At 53.9% G+C, this 22037-nt stretch overlaps 2 protein-coding genes across 7 annotated transcripts in view; one reads left to right on the forward strand and one right to left on the reverse strand.

The window, feature by feature from the left end:
* Positions 1 to 792: 792 nt before the first annotated feature.
* PRAM1 (PML-RARA regulated adaptor molecule 1) lies at positions 793 to 10257 on the forward strand. Its single transcript, XM_054583347.1, is given in 13 exon segments — positions 793 to 819; positions 1016 to 1042; positions 3971 to 4003; positions 4953 to 5052; positions 5055 to 6395; positions 6481 to 6547; positions 6623 to 6696; positions 9138 to 9195; positions 9303 to 9411; positions 9539 to 9701; positions 9786 to 9819; positions 9910 to 9944; positions 10052 to 10257. Coding segments are annotated over 13 exon segments (2106 nt in total). The 3' UTR covers positions 10090 to 10257.
* Positions 10258 to 11347: 1090 nt separating this feature from the next.
* HNRNPM (heterogeneous nuclear ribonucleoprotein M) overlaps positions 11348 to 22037 on the reverse strand; it is a 40398-nt gene continuing 29708 nt past the window's right edge. For 3 of the 6 annotated variants that reach the window (XM_054583321.1, XM_054583320.1, XM_054583317.1), the window contains 4 exons: positions 17176 to 17229; positions 14431 to 15233; positions 13500 to 13551; positions 11348 to 11764 (listed from right to left, as the gene is read on the reverse strand). In XM_054583321.1, the coding sequence (XP_054439296.1) occupies positions 11601 to 11764; positions 13500 to 13551; positions 14431 to 15233; positions 17176 to 17229 (1073 nt within the window). In that variant the 3' untranslated portion in view covers positions 11348 to 11600. Of the gene's footprint in view, positions 11765 to 13499; positions 13552 to 14430; positions 15234 to 17175; positions 17230 to 20748; positions 20848 to 22037 lie in introns of all 6 variants that reach the window. The other 3 variants (XM_054583318.1, XM_054583316.1, XM_054583319.1) reach the window with 2 other exon arrangements.

Consider the following 22037-nt stretch of genomic DNA (forward strand, 5'->3'; position numbering starts at 1 on the left):
AAGGAAGATCCTGTCCAGTCGCCCGACGAGGCCCCATCTTGAACCTCCCTGTCCTCTCCCTGGGCCCCACAAACCACCCCCTCCCGTCTCCTCCTCTTCCTCCTTGGGAACACACGTCCTGTGAGCAAGCACGTGCAGGCTCCTGCTGAGGTGGCTGCTACTCAGCACCAGCTGTGGAGCTAGATGGGCCGTCAAGGGACAGGGCCCCGGGGCCCCCGCGCTCCCCGCTTCTCAGCTAGGCTCGGAACGCTGGCTGCGCAGCCTGGGGAGGAGGCTTGGCCTGCCTGCGTCTCACCTTGCCTCTTCATTGAAAAGGGGCGTCGTGAGGCTCAGCCCCGGAGTCCTGCGGGTCCCGAGAGGGACTGGGGGGAGAGGGAGGGGTTTTCACATCCCTCCAGCCACCAAGCCCCATGGCGGCCTGGACCCGTTCAAGTACCTGGAGAGAAGGTGGGGCAGGGTCAAGGGGCCGTTTAAGATTTTATTTACTTCTAGAGAGGGGGGAGGGAGAGAAACATTAATGTGTACGAGACACAGTGATCGGTTGCCTCGCACACCCCCAACTGGGGACCTGGCCTGCAACCCAGGCATGTGCCCTGACTGGGAACCCAACCAGTGAGTGACCCTTTGGTTCGCAGGCCGGCACTCAATCCACTGAACCACCGCAGCCAGGGCAAGGGGCCCATCTTACAGGTAGAAGAGGTGAGGCCAGGAGGGTAAACTGACTGAACCCTGACTCTAGCCAGACCCAGTTCCCAGTCATTTGCTGATTCCACACCACCCTGGAAGCTGGGCATGGTTTCTGCCGATGAGAAAACCCAGGTAGTGGGGCCCCAAAGGCATTCTCCCCTTTCCCCACATTCCCAAGGCCCCTAGACACCCTGGGAGACCTGGCTCTCGCCCCAGGCTTTCCTGCATATCGGGGACAAGATTTAGAGGTCTGGCTTCCCAAGGTCCCCAGTCCATCTCCAGGGTACCAGGGGCTTGCCGGCCCCCCCAGTTTTTCTTCCCCTTCAAGTTCCGCATTCAGTCCCCGCAGATCCAGGTGAGGCCGCTTCCCAGACTGTCGGGACCTTTCCAGAGAGACCCAGAGCCAGTATCCTGGTACAGACACACCCCCACCCTGTCACCTACATGGGTACAGCCACCCTTCCCCTGAGGGCAAAAGGTCCACAGCTCCTGCCGCCCTGTGGAGCCCGTGGGAGCTGCCGTGGCCTAGGGAGCTGGGTCACCACCACCTGGCCACGGTGCACAGCCTGCTCCTGAAACCACCCCCCCCCCCCCCCCCGCCGCCAGCTCCTACCCTCCCTTGTCTGAACGCCTGCTCAGCATTCCCGCTCCCCGTGTGCCTTCTGGGCTCCTGCAGCCCGGCCCTCCCTCTGGCCAACCTGTGACCCCTCGGAAGGTCCCCCTGCCCCACCCCAACTCCAGGGTGCCTACAAGCTGAGTCCCCTTGGGGCCCAGCACAGGATGCCCAGGCGTGGCAGTGTGAGGGAGGGGAGGAGGCCCCCCGCAATCCAGGCCAGCACCTGCCCTGTGGAACTGCTGCCACATGGGCAGGTGGGGCCAGCGACTGCAGTTTCATGCTGAGGCCTGCCAGGTGCCCGTCCGCTGCCAGGCAGTGCCGGCGCCCGCTCCGTTGCTGGCGAGTGCCTTGCTCGGCTGCCTCGCCGGGACTGGGAGAGGGGCAGCGAAGGCTCCTGAGCCGGGCCCTGGCACTCCCACCCCGGGCTCAGTCCTCCTGCTCTCGGACCACACGTGGCTGCACCAGCAGCCGCGACCCACCCCCTGCGTTGGGACAGCCAGTGCACTGCGCCTCGCTCTCACGCAGGGACAGGGAGCACCAGCTTCAGCTCCCCACGTGCACTCGCCTCCCTAGACCACAGAGTTCCACATGTTCCCCCCGACAAACCCCTCCCAGCACCCTCCGCTCCCCGAGGCAGACCCTGGACCCAGCTCATTTCCCCAGGCTTCCAGTTCCACAGCTCCAGGTCCCTGTCCATAGCTTTGAGCCTCCAGAAAGGGGCGAAACCCAAAGAGGAGTGGGGGGCCATGTGCCCCCTGGGGAGCACGCCCTGCAAGGGCTCAGCCAGGGAGGGGCCCTCCAAACTCTGGAGTTCCGCACTGGCGGTGCCCACTCCCAGCGGCCTTCCCAGAGCCGGGGGAGTCACTGGTCCCTCCTTCAGTCCTGTAGCTGACCGTTTTGCCCTCGGCCAGTCACCCCTTGTTCTTTCCTTCATTCTTTCCCTCACTCACAAAACCCTGGGAGGGTCAGTCGGTTTACAGCCAGCCCATGGTGGCTGGTCCTGGAGACCCTGCGAGGACCCAGGCCTTACCATCCCTGGCCTCCCAGGACCCCAGTTCAGAGGGGTACCCACATCTGGGATTGTGGCTGAGGGTGCATGTCTGTGTGCAGGGACAGGGATGCACGGGCTGAGGTTCCAGGGTCTTCAGGCTGTGCTCTTAAAACAGACGTACGAGCAGGCAGGCATTTCCGACCGCTGCTGTGGCCTTCATGGCGGGGCGGGCACAAGAGGAGGGCCCCTGCTGGGAATGCGAGTTCTCAAGGCAAGGAGAGCCTCCTTCCCTGTCCCCAGCTGGGTCTTTCTGTGCCCTTGCTACTCCAGGTGTGCCCCTGGACCAGCAGCAAGGGCATCACGGGGATGTCGCAGAATGTCACTGGACGGAGGCAAACCTGCATCTGAGCAACGGGGACTGGGGGTGACTTGACAGGCACTGGAGCTGCTCAGTTAGCCAGCTGCACGTCACAATCTCCCAGCAAGTGCCTAGCGGTGGCCACACCCCGACCAATTCAGGAAGACTCTCCAGGAGCTCATTTCTCTAACTTCCTTGAGCAATCCCAGCGCCCGGCCGGCCGAGAAGCCGGGCGCTGCACGGTCCCAGGGGGCGGGCCGGGGGACCTCCTCTGGCGGGGCCTCCCACCCTCACTGCGCTTGTCTCCCTCTCACTACCGTCACCCCCCTCTGCCGGCCTCCCAGCTGTTTCAGTTTTCTACCCACCTTCTGTCCCCTGGGGACCTGGGGTCTCCTCAGACTCCCTCTCTGGGCCAAGGCCTTGGCTATCTACCTACCGCCCCCAAATCGGCCATCCCAGTGGGCCATCCACAGCCCCTTGTGACATCTGCCCCTGCAATAGGGAGGTCCTGTTCAGAGCAGAGAAGTGGACCTCAAGGAAGTGTCGAAAGGAGGAAGGCAGATGAGTTAATAAGGAGCAACAGGGCCGCGCCCACCGCACTCGGACGCCGGGCCTCCTGCCCGGAGCAGGCGCTGGGCCTCTTCTCCAGTGAGCAGGCCCCTCCCGCGGAGGCCCAGGCTGCAGGGGCCTCCACCTGCCTCTGCTGGCAGGAGGTCCTCCGGGGTTGGCACCCGGCCCTCCCTGGAGCCCAGAGGTTTACAGGGCAGGTGGTGGGACGGCGGGGGAGGGGACAGCAGAGAGCCAAGACACCAGCGACTGTTGTGATCGTGCTGACCTCCAGTGCATGAAGAGCAGACACAAGTAGCAGGCAGACCAGCGACTCAAGAAGTGCTGGACAGGATCTGGGGACAAGCTCAGGTTGTCTCTGCCTCCTTTCCTTCCTTCTCTGCCCTCTCTACCCTGGGGCTTGTGGAGCAGAAGCCAGTCACTTCCTGAAAGCAGAAGCCCCAGCTGTCCCACTCTCACCGTGACCCATCCCCTGCCTGTCGCTATGGTGAGTCCCCAAGCCCTTGGGGAGCCCCTGTTGGCTGGAAGCAAGGGGTGCCACGGGTGGAAATGGGGGGCATATTCCAAGAGTAGAGCGGCAGAGAAAAACCAGCTGGGAAGCAGGAATGACCCACACAAAGGCCCAGAGGTGGGAAGTGGCCAGGTCACTCCTCTGGGACAGCTGAGCTCCAAGGGGCCTGTGGCCCAGGTTGAACCTGAGACTCTAAGGGGGACTGGTGGGGCTGCTCACACCAACCCCCTTCCCCCGCAGGTGAGCATGAACAGCAAGCTGGTAACAGCCAGGGTGAGCACAGGGGTTTCCTGTAACAAACTGGGTCAGGCACCCGTTGCCTGTCCCCACCCCAGCCAGTCACCCCAGGCACCACCTTCTGGCCCTGTGGGTCACCTGGGAGCCCTTGCTCCAACCCACTGGAGGTAGGGTGCCTTTTACAGAAGTGTGAAAGCAGAGTTACAATCTTTTTTCACTATCTCTGGATGGGAAAGAAGACCATGCGTTTCTTTCTGACATTCCCTTCCCTCCGTCCGTCCCCCCTCCCTCCCTCCACCTCCTTGACCCCAGGTGAAGCCAGGGCTGCGGGGCCTGTGGCAGGGCCACCTCTGGTCAACTTGTCATCAGAGCAGGCCTGGCCTCGTTTGTGCACATGCCTATGTCTGAGCAATGGTGCGGGATGCCTGGCACTGTACCAGGGACCGACTGCGCGTGCCACATGCCGCAGACGGCACAGAGCCCAACGGAGACTGTGCTCTGGGGCCTGCCCACCAGTTCTTTGTTGAGGGTGGGTGTCCCTGGCCATCCGCACAGGCATCTGGGACTGTGCGACCTGAGAGACCCTGCACCGTCTGCCTCTAGGTCCGAGCGTCTCTGCATCCATCTGACGCGAGTCTGTGACTGTCAGGCTGGATGTGGCCAAGGATACGCCTGCCTGTGTGCCCTCTGTTCTTTATTTCAACAAATATTTACTAAGCACCTACTGTGTGCCAGGGCCTGGGAGGACAGTGATGAAAGAGCCAAGTCACTCCTCACACATTTAAAAAACAATGTAAGAAGTTGGAGATTTATGGTAAACGGGCCTCCGCTGGCTGTGATGAAGGTGCTAATGTTACAGAGACAGAGGCTGGGCCCGAGTCCAGGGAGGAGGCAACAAGAAGGTGCCTCTGGCAGGCAGAAGTAGCTGGATTCCGGATGTATTTTGCAATTAGAACAGAAGGGACTGGAGACCTGGGGGTGAAAGAACAAGAGGGGGTGGTGTGCGCCTGGGACTGTGTCCCTGAGTCTCCACGTCGGTCTCTCTCCAACTCCTGTGTGGGTCAGTTCCTGCCTACCTGTGTCCCCTAGGGGAGCCATCAGGACTTCCGGAGCCTTCAAGCGAAGTTCCAGGCCTCTCAGCCTGGGACCGGCGAACTATCCCCGAAGCCTGAGTTCAAGAAACTCCTCAAGAAGTTTCCTCAGCCTGAGCCCAGTGAGAACTCCAAAAAGCCCCCCCAGCCCGAGTTCACTCATCTCCCCAAGAAGCCCCCTCAGCCCGAGCCCACTGATCTCCCCAAGAAGCCCCCCCAGCCCGAGCCCACTGATCTCCCCAAGAAGCACCCCCAGCCCGAGTCCACTCATCTCCCCAAGAAGCCCACACCGCCTGAGTTCACTCATCTCCCAAAGAAGCCCCCGCAGCCCAAGTTCACTGATTTTCCCAAAAAGCCCTCCAAATCTGAGTCCAGTGAAGCCTGCAAGAAGTTCCCACAGCCAGAGGCCCCTGCGTTCCCCAGGAACCCCCTGCAGCCTGAGGTGAGCGAGGCTCCTCAGAATGCCTTGCAGCTGGAGCCTAGTGCACTTACCCAGAAGCCCCCACAGCCTGACCCCAGCAACCCCACCAAGCCCTCCGCAGAACCCAAATTCAGTACATCCCCTAGGAAGGTCTGGCAGCCTGAGCTCAGTGAGGCCGCCCCACAGCCCCCACAGCCTGAGTTCAGCGTGCTCCCCAGAAGGCCCCAGCAGCCTCAGGTGCCCCCCAGGAAGCCCGAGCCCAGTGAGCCGCACCCGAGCTTTTCACAGTCTGACCTCAGTGCCTCTCCAAAAAAGACCCCACTGCCTCAGCTGAGTGACCTCCCCAAGAAGCCCCTGCAGCCTGAGTTCGGTGACCTCACCAGGACATCCTCGGAGCCCGAGGTCTGTGTGATTCCCAAGAGACCACGGCAGTCCGAATTCAGAGCATTCTCTAGGTCCCCGCAGGCCAAGGCGGACAGCCTCCCCAGGACCACCTCAGAGCCCGAGGTTCGCCTACTTCCCAGGAAGTTTCCGCAACCTGCGGGTCAGGGAACCCCCCGCAAGTTCTCGCAGCCCGAGCCCAATGTTCTGCTCAAGAAATCCCTGCAGGCGGAGTTCTTTGGAGATCCTTCTAGAAAGCCTCCACTGCCTGGCTCCATTTCGGAGAGTTCACTGCCCTTGGCTGTCGCGGCCTCCGGCCCCCGATTCCCACTCAGCCCCGGGTTTGGCGCCAGGCAGCAGAGGTCAGTTCTCCCTCACAGCGGCGCATCCAAGCTGGGCCTGAAACCCGGCCGCCCACCCCGGCGGCGGCCTCTGCCTCCGGTCAGCAGCCTGGGACCCCCGCCAGTCAAACCCCCACTGCCGCCAGGCCTCAAGGATGTCCAGGGCTTCCCAAGACCCTCAGCAGCAGCCACAGGTGGGTCAGGGCGCCCCGGGCTGAGAGGAGGCTGCAGAGGCTCCCTGGCTGTGCCTGCCTCCCTCCCGCTCTCGTCTTTCCACAGCCCTGAGGAGGGCCCGCTCTTGTGCTGGAATCCACGTCCGGGCCCCACAGCCTAAGGATAGCCAGGGGTGAGTGTGGGGAGTGAGGGGACACAGGCGCGGGTCACGGGCCGAGTGAGGCCCTCATTTCAGGTATCCCTGCAGGGACCCAGAGGAGATCTACGAGCTGTGCGATGACGTGGAAGGGGCAGACTCCAGTCCCAGCTCCAAGAGCAAAGGTTTGTTGGTGGGGGGTCTGACCCAGGCGGCCTGGGCACCCGGGCCACATCTGTTGCAAGGGCATTTTCTGCCACACGGTTGGCATAAGGCCAGTCACCAACCCAGCTCCCTGACGGGAGGAGGGGAAGCAGGGAGGAAGGGCCTTTCTGTGGGGTCACACCAGTTCCTGGTGGGCGGGACAGTGTGCTGAAGGGCAGCACGGAACCCAAGAGCCAGGGAGCACGATGCAGCCAGGGCAGAGGTGTGGCTCAGGATGAGCACCGGGCAAGACTGAGGTAAAAGGCGGCAAGAGGACTTGGCAGCGCACTATGCAGAGGTGAGAGGGAGCGAGTGAGCTTGGCGTGGGTGAGGCCCAAGTTTGGAACCTTGCTCCTGGGTACTGAGTGAGGCCATCCCTGCGTTTGGGACAAGGAAGGTGCCAGGTCCCCTCATAGATCTGTTGTGTTGGAGGTGCCTGTGGACTTGGGCCTGGAACACAAAAGACACGGGCAGGGCGCAGGGTGTGGTCCTGACCCCCCCTACCCCGCTCAGGCTCTGGGGTTCCAAAGGGCCCTTCTCCTTTCTCCTGTCTGGAGAGCAGGGTGCTGGCCTGGCGGGCCTGTACCTCCAGCCCAGCTGCAGGGTTAATGACTTCGCCAAACTTGAGTGTAAACAGAAATGGCTTCCATACAAGCACTTTACACGTCACCGAATCTACAAAGCCCCCTACCCAAAGCAACGTCATGCCCACTCTAAAGATGTGGAAGCTTGAGGACCACAGGAGTGACTTTCCCCAGCTCAGAGCCAGCATGCAGGGGCCCGGGTGCTGCTTCCGTACTTCCCTGGCTTTGGAAAGGCCTCATGTGGGAGAACCTTCCACCAGGTGTGTCTTCAGGGTACTCTCTCTTCCTCCCCATTAGCACCCCCCACCCAGGTCTGCTGCCGCTGTGGCTGCCACTGTGGCTGCTGCTCCCGCGCTTTCCCCAGAGGCTGCTTGCAGCAGCCCTCCTTTAGCAGTCGGCACGGAGTCTCCTGGCAGGGCCCTCCTGTGGCCGGCGCTCTGCGGCTCTGCTCTTGGGAATCCCTGGGGACACGTGGACACTCCACTTCCAGCAGCCTTGCAGGCATGGCCTGCACTTCCCCCTTCCCCAGGCCCAGCCAGACCAGGCACATCCCCACCTCTGCTCCCTGTCCCTTGCATTCAAGTCATTCCTCAAGATTCCAATCAAAGACAGCAATTCCCTGGTCTTTCCCTTCTCGCGGCAGTGCGGGCTCACTGTTGGCATGTCCTTTTCAAGTCTGCCCTCCCCCTCTCCGTCTCACTCAGAGGAGCTGCTCCACTCCAGAGGGTGCTCGCACAGCAGGGGGCCAGGGCCAGGTTTTTCCCAGGATCCAAGCAGGCCGCACACCGGAGCCTGCTCAGGGTCGCATTGCCAGGAAGCTTGGGTCACAGGTGCACCAGGCACACCCCACACCAGAGTGCCCAGCGGTGTGCTCCGTGCTGCAATGCGTATGTAGGGACCCTGGAGCCGACACGAAGACCATTCCCAGCTGGGTGACCATCCTGGCCTGGGCAGCCTCTAGGAGAGGGAGCAGCAGCTGAAGGGAGTATTCTGGGTGAGACCATGGACGGCACCATCATTTGAGCATCAGGCTGAGGCTGGAGGCAGCCTCAGTGCCTGAAGGGCTGAGAGCAACAGGCATATACCCCTCACTGGGCTATTTGATGGAAGGGACAGCTGGCGCAAAATGTCAAAATGCTTGGAGTCATTCAGAGATGGCAGTGAAAAGCTGGGGGCTTTTACTCACCTGTTCATGAGGCTCTCACCGTAAGCCAACCCCATGACCAGCAGCCTCCTGCCTGGAAGGCTGGTCACTTGCCAGGAAGCCTGCCTCACCAGTCCAGTCTCATCACCAGCCTGGCCAGTCCAAGAATCCCACCCCATCAGTCACTTCCTCACAGGCTGACTTCATTTACCTCCAGAAAATGCTTCTGCTTCATTTTTGACCCAAATCTCATTACCCAGCCTGCTCGAGGCACTAGGCATGAAGCGGCCTCTGAAGCACTCACATAAACCCTGCCTCTCCAGACTTACCACCTGGGTGAACTTGGGCAGGCTCCTTTGCCTCTGAGCCTTTATTTCCTCCTGAGCAAGTTAGGAATGACAGGATTGCCTACTGTCATGAATAAGGTAGCTGTGAGGGTGGAAATGACTTAAAGTGGTGAACAGCGTCTGCCATGCCTAGCCTGTGGCCGGAGTTAGGAAAAACGGCACCCACTAGAACTCACAATCCAGGACAAGGGCCTGGGGAGAGGTAGGCCCGGGGTTGGGAGGGGACGTGGCCAGAATGCGGGGATGCCCAGAGAACGGACGGAAGGCTCCCTAAGATCAAGCCGCCAGGGTCAAGATAGGCCAGGCTGACGGCCCCTGCCCTCATCAGTGCTCTGCCTGCCCCCCAGATGATGTGCGACCCATCCAGCAACCCCCTAAGAGGCCACCACATGACCCTGAGCTCAGGTACCACAGGGTAAAGCAGGGAGGGGGTAAACTCTGGGACAGCAGTGGAAGGGGACCCCTAAGGAATATGTCTTGCTCATAAGTATCCAACTCCTTGGGAGGCTCAGGAAGCAGACGGCTCTCCAGCCACAGGAGTTGCTACCTGTGGACCCTAAGGTCCTGAAGCAGATGCGGAAGGCGGAGAAAGCTGAGAGGGAGTTCCGGAAGAAGTTCAAGGTGCGGACACCAAGCTGAGCAAGAGCCCTGGGAGGGCTGGGCTCTGTCCCACTGACCAAGGCCCCGGGGACGCGGCGATGGGTGGGGGGAGGCTGCACAGCCACAGCTCTAACATGTCTCTCCCCAGTTTGAGGGGGAGATCGTGATTCAGACAAGGATGATGATCGACCCCAATGCCAAGACACGCCGTGGGGGTGGCAAGCACCTGGGCATCCGACGCGGGGAGATCCTGGAGGTGATCGAGTTCACCAACGAGGAGGAGATGCTCTGCCGGGACACCAAGGGCAAGTGTGAGTGAGCTGGGCCAGCAGCCCTGGGGAGGCAGGCCCTGCACTGACAGATCAAGAGCTCACCTATCCCTGCTCTTTTTGCAGACGGCTACGTGCCCAGAATAGCGCTGCTGCCCCTGTGAGTGCTGCTATGATCTTGGGGGGTGCGGGGCGGGCTAATGGGCCGCCCAGGAGTGACTTTTGCTGACCCAACTGTGCTCTCCACCAGGGAAACAGAGGTGTACGATGACGTTGCCTTCCTGGGTATGTAGATGTTCTGGGCAGGTTGGAGAAAACCCCACTTCCCTGGGAGCTGCTTGCTATCTGCTTATGAGAAGAGCCACTGGAAGGTTGCCTTTCCTCCTCTGCAGACCCTCTAGAAGGCCAGCCATTCCCTCGAGGACGGTAAGCTCGGCAGGTGCGTGGATCCAGGACAACTCACCGGCCCAACCACCCACCAACCCAGGAATCCTGGATCCCAGCTCGAAGGCCACAGAACTCCCCAAGCTGCCTTGGCTGGGTAGCTCAGCTGGTTAGAGCATCGTCCTGGTACACCAAAGTTGCAGGTTCAACCCCCCAGTCAGGGCACATCCAAGAAACACGAATGCATGCATAAATAAATGGAACAACAAAATCGATGTTCTTCTCTCTCCAATAAATAAAAAGAAATGCCAAGGCTCACGCCTGACGATGTACGTGAACCACAGAGCCCCTTTAAAGTGGTCACTGCTGCTTTTCTTTCTCTCCCAACTGGCACACAGTAGAGCATGATCAATCACTTGGGGGTCTTTGGGGTCAACTCTCTCCTTCATGTTCTCAGCCCTCAGGGATAAGGACCAGGAACGAAAGAAGTGTGGCAGGGAAGAGGCGGCAAGAAAAACTAGTACCCTGCAAGACTTCAGGGTTTGAGTCCCTGTGATCAGATCCCCATCAGCTGCCAGCCACGGTGGAGAGGGAGACAGGCAGGACACATCCAACACTGTGACTGGCTGCAAACAACTGCCTACCCCAGGTGGACCTACGTATGAGGTCACATTTTAGTGGTGGTGGCGGTCAGGGGCAGGGGGGCACCCAGTTCTGACAGAGCCCAGGTACCAAGTTCAGCCCGAACCCCTACAGAACTAAACGTGCTCAGAAACTCACACTCTGCATGGTTTTACCAAAGAAAAGCTGCTATGGATGGAGTATTTGTTCTCCCACACCCCCCAAATTCCCAATGCCCAATTTCAGTCAGTTAGGTCTTCTAAAGACCTTATAAAAGCAGCCCATCTTGACCTTGGCCTTCCCAGCTTCCAGGCTGTAAGAAATCAGTTTCTATAGTTTATAAACCACCCAGCTTACAGTATTTTTGTTATAGCAGCCAGAGTAGACTAAGACAAAAGCCCAAAGGGAAACGGACCCTCACAGACACTGCACAGAACAGAGACGGGACGGCTTTCAGAGAGCTAACAGTCTAGTGCTCCATCACCAGCACATGGGATTCAAGTCCACTCAGGATTCAGATTCCTTCAAGTTCGTTCCTAACGCAGCAGGGCACACAGCCAGGCATGAATAGGGATAAGGCACCTGCTCGCAGCTCAGAGGGCAGAAAGGATATGAGTGGTTCCTTGCCCCCAACCCTCAGGTGGTGGCCCCACAACACACACAAAAAAGCAAGCAGCTTTCAGGAACTGGTATTTATTATCAAAGTCATATTTGATGTCAACAAGATGCCACAACTACAAAAAAAATTGCGCACATTGCAATCTCAATGCAAACAGTCAAATGGAACCCCAGTCATTAAAAAAGTAATTCAAATTACCCCAAAAAGCAACTGAATTTTTTAAACATCTTTATACATCCAGCCAACAAATTAAAATGGTTAACAAGAAAAAATACAAATTCAGAGGTCTGGTTTCGATGTTTAAAAAAGGCAACCGCTTAAGCATTTCTATCGATTCGAACGTCAATCTCTCGGCCACTCAGCTTCATCCCATTCATCATCCGGCAGGCTCTCTCAGCCACCTCTGGCGACTCAAACTTAACCACACCGCACCCCTTGGACTTCCCATTCTCCATCTTGATGTCAGCATACAGCACGTGGCCTAGGCACAGGGAGGGAAGAAGAGACCACAACTCATCAGACAAACCAGAGCTCAGCCTCCGTCTGGGTTCCATTCAGCCCACATCACCTGTGAATTTTGGCTGAGTTAACAGGCAGAGCAGCCCCCATGCCTGGCACGAACGCCCAGAACACAGTGGCTGGGACCCAGCTCCAACAGCCCTCAACCCAACTGCCATTCTTCTGCCAGCAGGACAACAATCTGAGAAGCCCCGTGATAAGCCTTCCTGGCAGCTACAGATGCAGGATTTTACACTCTGAAGAACTGACCGGGGCAGGGGGTGGGGGCCCGCAGCTGTGTGAATCCAACTTTATAGGCAAATTTCACAGAGGCTTCACTTTCAATATAGCACACCAACACGTTTACAAGGCCATCACCAGTATGATGGGCACTCCTGCCCTACCCCACTATAAGCTGTGTAATAACAAGCAAGCAGTTTCACATATTCAGGCACTGATTAAGTATCCAGGTATGTGTCAAGCACCATGGAAACAAGTACACAGGAAAAGAGCCACAGAAACACCGGCCTTTACTTCAGTGGCTGCAAAGACATGACAGTGTAGCCAGTGCTAGAGGACTACAACTCTAGAGCTGTTAACTCTGAGAAAGGACCAACATCCTGGAGGGCTTCTCATGGGAAAGTTCTGAAGTAAGAGTTAAGTTCAGAGGAAAACTTACTGATAACAGTTCTCAAGAGAGCATTTCTGGAGAACAGCACTTGCAACTCAGGCTTCAGAGACAGGAGGGAGGGAGATGAAAGAAGAAGGGACAGAGTTGTACACAGGCTGGTGAATGTGGACTTTTCTCTTGCCCAATGGTCACTTCCGGGCATCTGAGGCCATGGGGAGTTGCATGATCCATTCTGACTTTTCAGAGTATCCACTACAATGTGGAAACTAAGGAGCAGGGAGAGAGGGCGAGAAGGCAAGCTATGTCTCAATAGCTGGCCTGAGAGAAGAACCAGGACAAGAAGCACCTGTGGTGAAATCTGAGTCACCACTGAAATAGGAAGGGAGAACACTGAGGAAGCTTCCACACAGCAAGCCACCTACATTCCAGCTTAGGGCTGGGCCTCCACCTGACATGGTTAAAAGAAGAGAAGGAGTCGGGGTGAGGGACAGGGGTTCACCCCCAGACAACTGCCTTTCGGCCACAAAGTGAGCCTTTCAGAAGGTTACCTGGTGTGCCAGAAAACCACAATCACAGACCCTCAGCCTCACACACACACCAGCTACTGAGTACCCAGAGCCTGCAAAGCCAGACCGTGGGACCTGCTGGGCGAGTACTCTTTGGGGCACAACCCAGGTAGGCACTGTGGTGGAAGGCCACCTTGTCTCATTGTCTCAGATGTATTCATTTTATTTAGATTTGTTACTTAGAAGCCATGTGACCTTGGGAATGTGACTTTGCCTGACTCATCTGTAAAACAGGGACAACTCTACCTCCTTTCAAAGACTGGAAAAGGAGAAAAAGGGTTAAGGATGACAAGAAAACACAGGGGAAAAGTGTCTGACACATAACAGGAAACTCAACAGCCTGCTTGAATACTTGCATAGGCAGAAAAATGGCAAGTCCCATCAGCCCTCTAGAGTAACGGAAAGTGGCTTAGGACTAGGATGGAAGGTTCACTGCATGACTCTAATGCATTATCAACAAGCTAAGATTTCTGAAGCCACAATATATGGAAGCACCTAGAAAGCCTTTCTCAAACACTTACCACATTCGTTGAATTTGTCCTTTAGCATCTTCCATGTAAAATCAAATGGGAGCTGGGGGGAAAAAAGAAAAGACTAGTGAGCGAGTCAACCAAATCGTAACACACAATCATCACTTACTCTGAAGGTGACTTAAAGGACTTCCTGTAACTGGCTGACCTTCAAACTGAGATGATCAAAAGAACTAAACAAGTTGGTCTGGAATGAGATTCTAAACTAGCACACTAAGCTCACTCCTTTGTGGCTTTCTCTGTCCATGGGAGCATCATACAGAGAGCAGAATGCACAGCCACCTGTGGTTCAGGCCACAGAACCACTGAATAGTAGCCAAGGGCAGTCAGTTTGGTACAGATAATTCTGAGAGAGCCATTTTTCTTCTGCATTGTCATGCTAAGGTTTAGTGGCTCTTCAAGCCAAGGGATCAAGAAACAGAGTTCTCAACCCTGGCTGGGTGGCTCCTTGGTTAGAGCGTTGTACTGATATACCAAGGCTGCAGATTCAATCCCTGGTCAGGGCACATACAAGAACCAACCAATGATGCATAAATTAGTGGAACAACAACTCGATGTTTCCATGATTTCCCCTCTCCCCCCTCCTCTCTCTCTAAAAACCAGAGAGAGAGAGAGAGAGAGAGAGAGACAGACAGACAGACAGACAGACTAGTTCTTCAGCTCACTGTTCCATCTAGCAGTCAGGGAAGCCCAGTGGGTTTACAGAGCCCACGATCCTGCTGCACAGTGTTGTAAGCTCTCTCATTCCCCCATCCGACCAGAACTAAACTTCGGGGAGTTACAAGGTAGCCTTGCATGCTACTCAGCTCCCTTTCTGAGGACATGACCTCTGACCTCGACCTGCCACCATACAGTCCTGCAGACTTCCGGTCTCCCCACCTCCCTTTGCGCGTACCACTGACAGGTTCCAGAATCCACTTACGTTTCTCACAAATATCTGGCAGGCCTTCCTGGCTACCCCTGGAGCATGGCCTCCAGCGCCACCAAAGGAACCTGCGAAGCTTCCTCCAAAGTTGCCACGTTCCATCTCAATAGCGCGGTCAAAGCTGGCACTGCCGCCGCCGCCCATGGCCAGGCCCATGCGCTCAATGCCAGCGCCCAGGGCAGGGCCCATGGCAGGACCCATGCGCTCCAGGCTGTTGGCGCCCATGCGCTCCAGGCCCATGCGCTCGAGACTGTTGGCGCCCATGCGCTCCAGGCCCATGCGCTCCAGGTTGTTGGCGCCCATGCGCTCCAGGCCGGTGGCCATGCGATCCATCACAGGGCCCATGCGCTCCAGGCCAGCCCCCATGCCTGCGGGCACCATGCGCTCCATGCTCAGGCCCATGCGCTCAATGGCAGGGCCCATTCGCTCCACACCAGAGCCCATGCGCTCAATGGTCTGGCCCACACGGTCGATGGGTGCGGCCATGCGCTCGAGGCCAAAGCCCATGCCGGCACCCATGCGCTCCACGCCAGACCCGATGCGTTCCATGGTCTGGCCCATGCGCTCAATGCTGGAGGCCATGTGGTCGAGGCCCAGTGGGCCCATGCGCTCGATGCCGGAGCCCATGCGCTCGACGGAGCCCATGCGGTCCATGACCAGGCCCATGCGCTCGATTTCAGAGCCCACGCGATCCATGCCATGGCCCAGGCCTGCGCCCATGCGCTCCATGCCGGCACCCCCAATGCGGTCAATGCCAGGACCCATCCTCTCGATCCCAGGGACACTGCCTCCACCTCCACCTGAAAGAGGGACACAAACCAAGCAGATGTCAGGGACTTGTGTCAGGATTGTGACCTGAGTGCAGAGGCCTGGGCACTTCACAAGCTCACCCACAATTCAGAAGCTAAGTCCCACAGTAATTTATCATTTAGACACCCCTCAAATGTTGACAACTGTTAAAGCTGGGCAACGAGTTAAGTACATCATTCTTCCTACTTCTGTGCCATAGTTGAAATTTCCACAATGAAATTTTAATAGGAAAAATCCCACCCTGGAGGACTTGTGTTGACAATGTTGTCCATGTTAATTCAGAAGTGCTAGTACTTGTGACAAACTTTGTGAGACACAGCTGTCAATTCCTAAGAACTCTACAGTTTCCCTACCACCAGACACCAAGAAATCATCTCAAGGAGAAGGCTCAGAAACGCCACCCTCAGATGGTCAGCTGGTGTCATGGGTTAACTGGTGATAATTCAAAATCACTCATCATCTTTATTCTCTCCCAACTTGTCCCTCTAAGATGCCCTGCTGGTGGCCAATCTGGCTGCATTTCCTTAGCATCTCCAAGGCATAGAAAAGCTATTACACAGCCATGTAAGCAAGAGGAGGTAAGAAAACAACCACCAACATAAATCCTCTGTGCATAAATGGACACAGCCAGCCACTTGCAGGGAACCTTCTCTGTCAGGGAAACCGCCAACAGACCTGTGTGTGATTTTTCTGGCTCTGGAGGAAAAGAGGCCTATGGCGCCATGGACTCTGGAAGAGGCCTAGGCTCCCTGCCTCACAGCCACAGTTCAACTGGACACATGCTAGCAAATCAGCAGTGCACAGTGACTCTGTGACACTTTCAACTCTGGACAAGGAGGATCTGGCTCCACCACCAGGGCCACCAGCCACTGTTTTTCCACATGCAGAGCCCGTGAGGTCCTCTCACTCAAGCTTCACCACCACCACCTGCCTCTGAAAATGGGCAGCTGAGCCCACAGCCCAATCCAAGATGCAAATTAAGAAGAGGAAACTCAGCAGTTTCGATAACTGATTCTCCAACTGACCAATATTGTGACCTGGCATAAGTCCTTCCCCTTTTCCGTACCTACTTCCTTAGGTGAGGAACAGAACACCAAGTGGAGAAGTATATGCACAATTTTAAGAATATTAGACTTTCAGAGCAGAGATTTCTTAGAAACTGTAAAAAAGGTAAGAGACTTAGGGGAAGTTGCGTGCCCAAGAGCATCAGAAATAAGGCTGACTCCCCTCCCCCCAAAGGCATCAACAGCGGCAGAGAACTAGGAAGAAATGGTGCCCACACAGAGCAATCGGCCCACCACAGAAAGTGCTAGCAAGTGGAGCCGCCAAGGAAATGCCAAGACGCTCAGAGCCATGAGGGTAAGTCGGGCTGAAAAAAGTACATTTCATTTTAACAACCCATTTTAAAAAGTGTATTAATGGAAGGATATATTCCAAAATGTTTACACATTTATCGCTGGGCAGTGCAATTTCAGATATCTAATTTGAGGTTTTTTTATGAGTACATGTATATATTTTAGTAAGCATTTTTATGTATTAGGTGGCATATTTTTATAATCAGGTAAAATGTTTACTTTTGGGCATTTACAATTTTATAGTGTTGAAAACAAAGCCCCCACATTATGTGAACACATTATAATAATGACAATGGCTAACAGAGCTCACAGAGCACATAGGTAAATACACTTTGCTATGTATTAACTCATTTACTCTTTACAACAACCCTATGAGGCAGTAAGTACTATTATAGCCACATTTTACAGTATAAAAATCAGAGGTTCAGTAACTTGCCCACTGTCACACAGCCAGGCATTAACTGGTTCCCACCCCAGGCGGTCTATTGTAGAGCCCATGCTTTTCACCACTACACTCTACTATCCCTGGTAACCGCCTATTCTAAAAATCAAAACAGCAAAACTAAGCGTTTCCTACCTCCTCCCTGCTTTGCAATGATCTCTCCTCTCTTCAGTGCATTACTTAGGATTTCTAAGGAAATCAGGAAGAAAAAATAATTAGCCAAATTTCTCTATGGTAATAAAAATTTGTTCATTACAGATTTCAGAGGAATACTACTAACTAAGAAATTTTAAAAGGAAAGGGGTGGGGGTTGAGAAATACACACACAGACAAGATCATTTTACTGGAAAACTGGAGAATCCTTGATGACGGGTCACGATGCGAGGAGCCCTTGTAGCTCCAGAGTCTGAGGCCCAGTTGGTAGGGGCATCTGGGAGAGCGCCCAGCAGAGCTGGGAGCCAGTGTACACCATGAACTGAATTTGGAAAAGTCAGAGCAAGAATGGGGCCAGTGGCATTTCTTCTAAAAGCTGGTCCAGACCCTCAGTACCCATGGACTAAAAAGTCTGCACTCACTCACCCACCCAGATCCAACCAGCACCTCACCGTTATCTCTTAGCAAACTAAAGCTGTAGCTACACTTACAGCCCCAAACCCTGCACACCGGCAGCAAGTGCGTGCAGTGCTGGAAATGTGACCTAGTTTTAACAAACTAGGCTGTGCACAGGAAGAGTTCAGCAAGCTGAGCCTGCCGGCCCCGGAGCTGGGTGTGATGGTGACTAAGTGACAGACAAAGCCTCAGGAAAATAAAAAACCCCAATACACTCAGCCGTCCAAGACAGAAAACGCTGCTGCCCGCTTGCCACCCAAACCTCTTTACTATTTGTCAAATGCTATCATTAGTGGTAACTTTTAAAAGTTTCTTCACAGTAGAAGAAACTTGTATTGTGCCACCCCCAAAGAGGTCTTGAAGGGTACTCACTAACATAGACAATAGCCACAGATCACACCAAGTATATGAGCATGACCACAAAGAGAGTAAGCCCTACCCCAGAGGTGTTTCTAGTAACAACTACCTGCTAAAGGCAGGCGGTAAGAAAATATACGAAGAAATAATAGACCTCCATCCAGCCTGCAAGCCAGTACATGGCTTATTCTCCTGTGAGTCTATGATCCTGCTGAGCAGGCCCAGGCCTAGTCTCACTTTCCTAAAACAGTACTTAGATCAAACCACTCTGCACAAGCTCCACCACTGACTCTAAGAGAAAGGCCAAATTCTTTTTATGGGCATTCATTCACAATCCTTCCTGCTCTGATCCCCTATTTGAATCTGTTCTTCCTGTCCCAGGCAGACCCTCACCTCTAAGTCTCTGCACCTGACACTGTCTCCTAAGCACACCCTCTACCTATGCTGAACCTCCAGCTTAAACAACATCTCCTGCTCATATCCAGTGCTTTCTGGGCGGCATGCATCTATTAGCCATCCAGGGCAGTGCTTTTTCAAATCTGAACAGAGAGAAAACCATTATCACATAACTGCCAAAGGCCTGGGAATCAACACCTCTACCAGCTCCCTTACCAGGCCACTTGGATATAGTGACCTCCAGTGCTAACCTGAGCTACTATTAGCACTGTCTCCTTAGTTGCACCATGTCCTTCAAGGTGAAGGACCACATATCTATGTACGCTCCAGCAGCAGCAAATACAGATCTACTGACTTGCCAGGAGACAAGGGACACTGAGTAGGGAGGCTCCACAGAAAGCAGCACCAAAATGACTCAACTGTCAAATAAACAACACAGAAAATAAAATAGAAAACTGAATCTGGAAAACCAACCCAGATAACTACTCTAAAAACCTGACAAATATTTTATTTAGTACAAAGACCTCTTTACTAACTTGGCTGGGTCTGATGACAAGTAGCAGCAGGGAATTCCAGAATGAAGCCGCCCCTTGTTTCTTGCCCATGATCATTATGGGAGGCTTTAGGACAGATGACATTTTATCCGGGTCAGGACAGAATGAGTTTCCTGTCGCCACCTGAAGTAACCTTGCCAAATTCACTGTGCCACTGTGGGAACCAGGCTGAGAGCGACAATGTCACGGCAGTGAGGCACCACAGAGCAGCAAGAGATTAAGGGCTTAGAGGTGAAGAAAGTCCCCATGGGAACAGAGTCATGTGCCACCTTGTTCTCACCACAGCTGGTCACAAATTGGTATTTGCAGCCAAATGACAATAATTTTAAAACATTTAAAAAATGCTCTACCATTCCAAACACAAAAACAAAGCCAGTCATCGCAATAAGAAACTTTTAATTGACATAGTCACACAGAGATTATGAATTCACTCTCACATTCTAAAGCTTTGGAATAACTGAATAATTGAGAATAAAGGTCATATCAAGCAAGTACAGGGCAGGGGGAAAAAGTGAAATCTTCACTACCAGCCTAGTAAAACATGAGGAAGTCATTCAAGTTACCTAACCATAGTCAGGAAAAAGGTGAAACAGAAGTCTCCATCAAAAACAGTGTCTGCCCTGGCAAGGTAGCTCAGCTGGTTGGAGCAGCGGCCCAATACACCTAGGTAGCAGGTTCAATTCCCAGTCAGGGCACATACAAGAACCAACCAGTGACTGTATCAGTAAGTGAAACAACATTATCCATGTATTGAGATATCCCCCCCTCACATCAAGAAATAAAAATTTAAAAAACAACAGTGTCCACTCTGAGGGAGTAGTTTCTGATCTTCATGAAGAACTCAAAATGGGGGTCCTAGAGATAATGTACAGAATTAAGAATCCTGTCTCACCAATGAGTTGAGTGACAAGTCTTTCTATGGCTTCCATACATTCTAGTATAGCTCAGCTCATACCAACAAGACCTGAAAAGCTTTAAAGTCTTCACACCTGGCCCGTGGTGTCCCATACAGACAGAGAGGCTGAGCGCTATCTGGGGCTGCAACCTAGCAGCTTCTTATCTGGTCTGTAAAGGCTGAGAAACAGGTGAAGATGGGGGATAGGGTGAGGGGCGGGGGAAATCCATGCTCTATATTAGTATTACCTTTGAGAGAAACAAACTTCTGAGCCCAGGAAACTCCTTGCAACACACTAATGAAGAAGAATTAAGTTGACAGTCTCAGGAAAACCCCAATTCAAAACAGGGGAAGATAGCCATGTAAAGAAGAAAACTGCTTTGCAATCTAACTAAAACAAAAGACAAAAAACAAAAAACAAAAAAAGAGTTTCTCTGCAATGTAAACAGGCCCAATACTCAAGTTAGAAAACTTCTCTAGTCACAAAGCTCTTTCAAACGCACACCATGCTGCCCTTGTTGACTGGAACAGCATCATGGACTAAGGAGACCAACACCACTACTTGGCAGGGCCTTGACAATCTCTACCAGAACTAGAGAGCCAAAGTTATGTAAGTGCAGCAGTTTCAACTCCCACGGCCAGCACACACCACATAACAGTGTGGACCAAGAAGCCACCTGCCGAGACTAAAGTAGTGCTATGGATAGCAATAAAAAATAATCCAAGGACCAAAAGTTTTTATCTAGGTGTAGAAAACACACAATTAAAAAAAAAAAAAAAAAAAAAAGGACCAAGGAAAACCAGCAGACTTTGCCTTAGAAAAACCTCCAACAGCAGGGTGCACCCGCACCCCCGGGGCGGACCCTGCCAGCACAGGGCCCATGGGGCCTTTCTTACCCATTCCTCTGCCAAGGGGCTCTCCAAAGCTTCGAGACATTCCCATCTCGTTCCTGGCAAAGTCTCTCTCAAATCCTCCACCCATGCCACGCTCCATCTCTGTGGAAAAAAATATTACCCTAGGCCTTTCCAGGAATACCATTATATTTAACACATTAACAAAGCAAAACAAAAAAAAAAAACTCTTAGAGACACACACAGCAGCCACCACCAAATCAGCATATTTAGTTTTTTCTACAGGAAACCAATATTCATCCTTTATTCCTTAAAAAACAAAAAAGACAAAAAAAAAAAAAAGTCACCTTGAGTCAATCCCTTAAAAACCTACCTTAGCCCACGAAAGAGGACTAATTCACAACTTCCACACTGGGCACACCGAGCACCCGCCACTGCAGCAACTGTCAGGGGCTGCAGAGCACGCTGGGTCAGAGGTAGGCTGCAGGCGAGCCTGCTTATGTTCCGGCAGCATCAGCAGCAGGTAACACTTCTGGGGCTCTTGCCACATGCCTCACCACTCCATGGAATCCTTACAACCAGCTCATACACCTCTATTACCCTCCACCACCACTGCCCTTCCTTGTTTCCTTGTTTCCAAGGAAACTGAGGCTCAAATGACTTCGTAACTTGACCAAGGCCACATGCTCAGTAAGAGGCAAGGCGAAGGCTAAAACCTAAACCTAATGTAAGAGCCCATGCTGAAATACATAAGTACAGCCATTTGAAAACACACACACATATACATAGACACACACATCCCTAATATAACAGAACTTCTTTACCGACAACTGGAGTGGTTCCATCTACATAATGGAGTCTGGATAACTTCACTGGTTTTTTCCTACACTGACAGCATTAACAATTATTTTTTACAATGCCTTTGAAAAAAGATTTTATTTATTTATTTATTTTTAGGGGGGGGAGGAAGAAAGAGAGGGAGAGAAACATCGTGTGGCTACCTCTTGCACGCCCCCTACTGGGGACCTGGTCTGCAACCCAGGCACGTGCCCTGACTGACAATCAAAACAGCGACCTTTTGGTTCACAGGCCAGGACTCAATCCACTGAGCCGCACCAGCCAGGGCTATTTTTTACAATGCCTTTGAAGAACAAAGGTCTTACTGCCTCAAACTCCACCCTCTGGGACCAGAAACCAATGATCCTGTGAACTGCTGTCGGGGGGACACACTGAGCTAGTTGTATATTCTAAAGGAGTAGAAGGACAGATCTCTGACACAGGGTCGCTGTCTCTGCAGGAGGAACAGTGAGTGGCCTTGCTTGTAGATGTCTTCA

This window comes from Pteronotus mesoamericanus, unplaced genomic scaffold (genome assembly GCF_021234165.1).
Source record: "Pteronotus mesoamericanus isolate MK-2021 breed Mesoamerican mustached bat unplaced genomic scaffold, CSHL_Meso_final contig_730, whole genome shotgun sequence".
In the NCBI taxonomy this organism is placed as follows: Eukaryota; Metazoa; Chordata; class Mammalia; order Chiroptera; family Mormoopidae; genus Pteronotus; species Pteronotus mesoamericanus.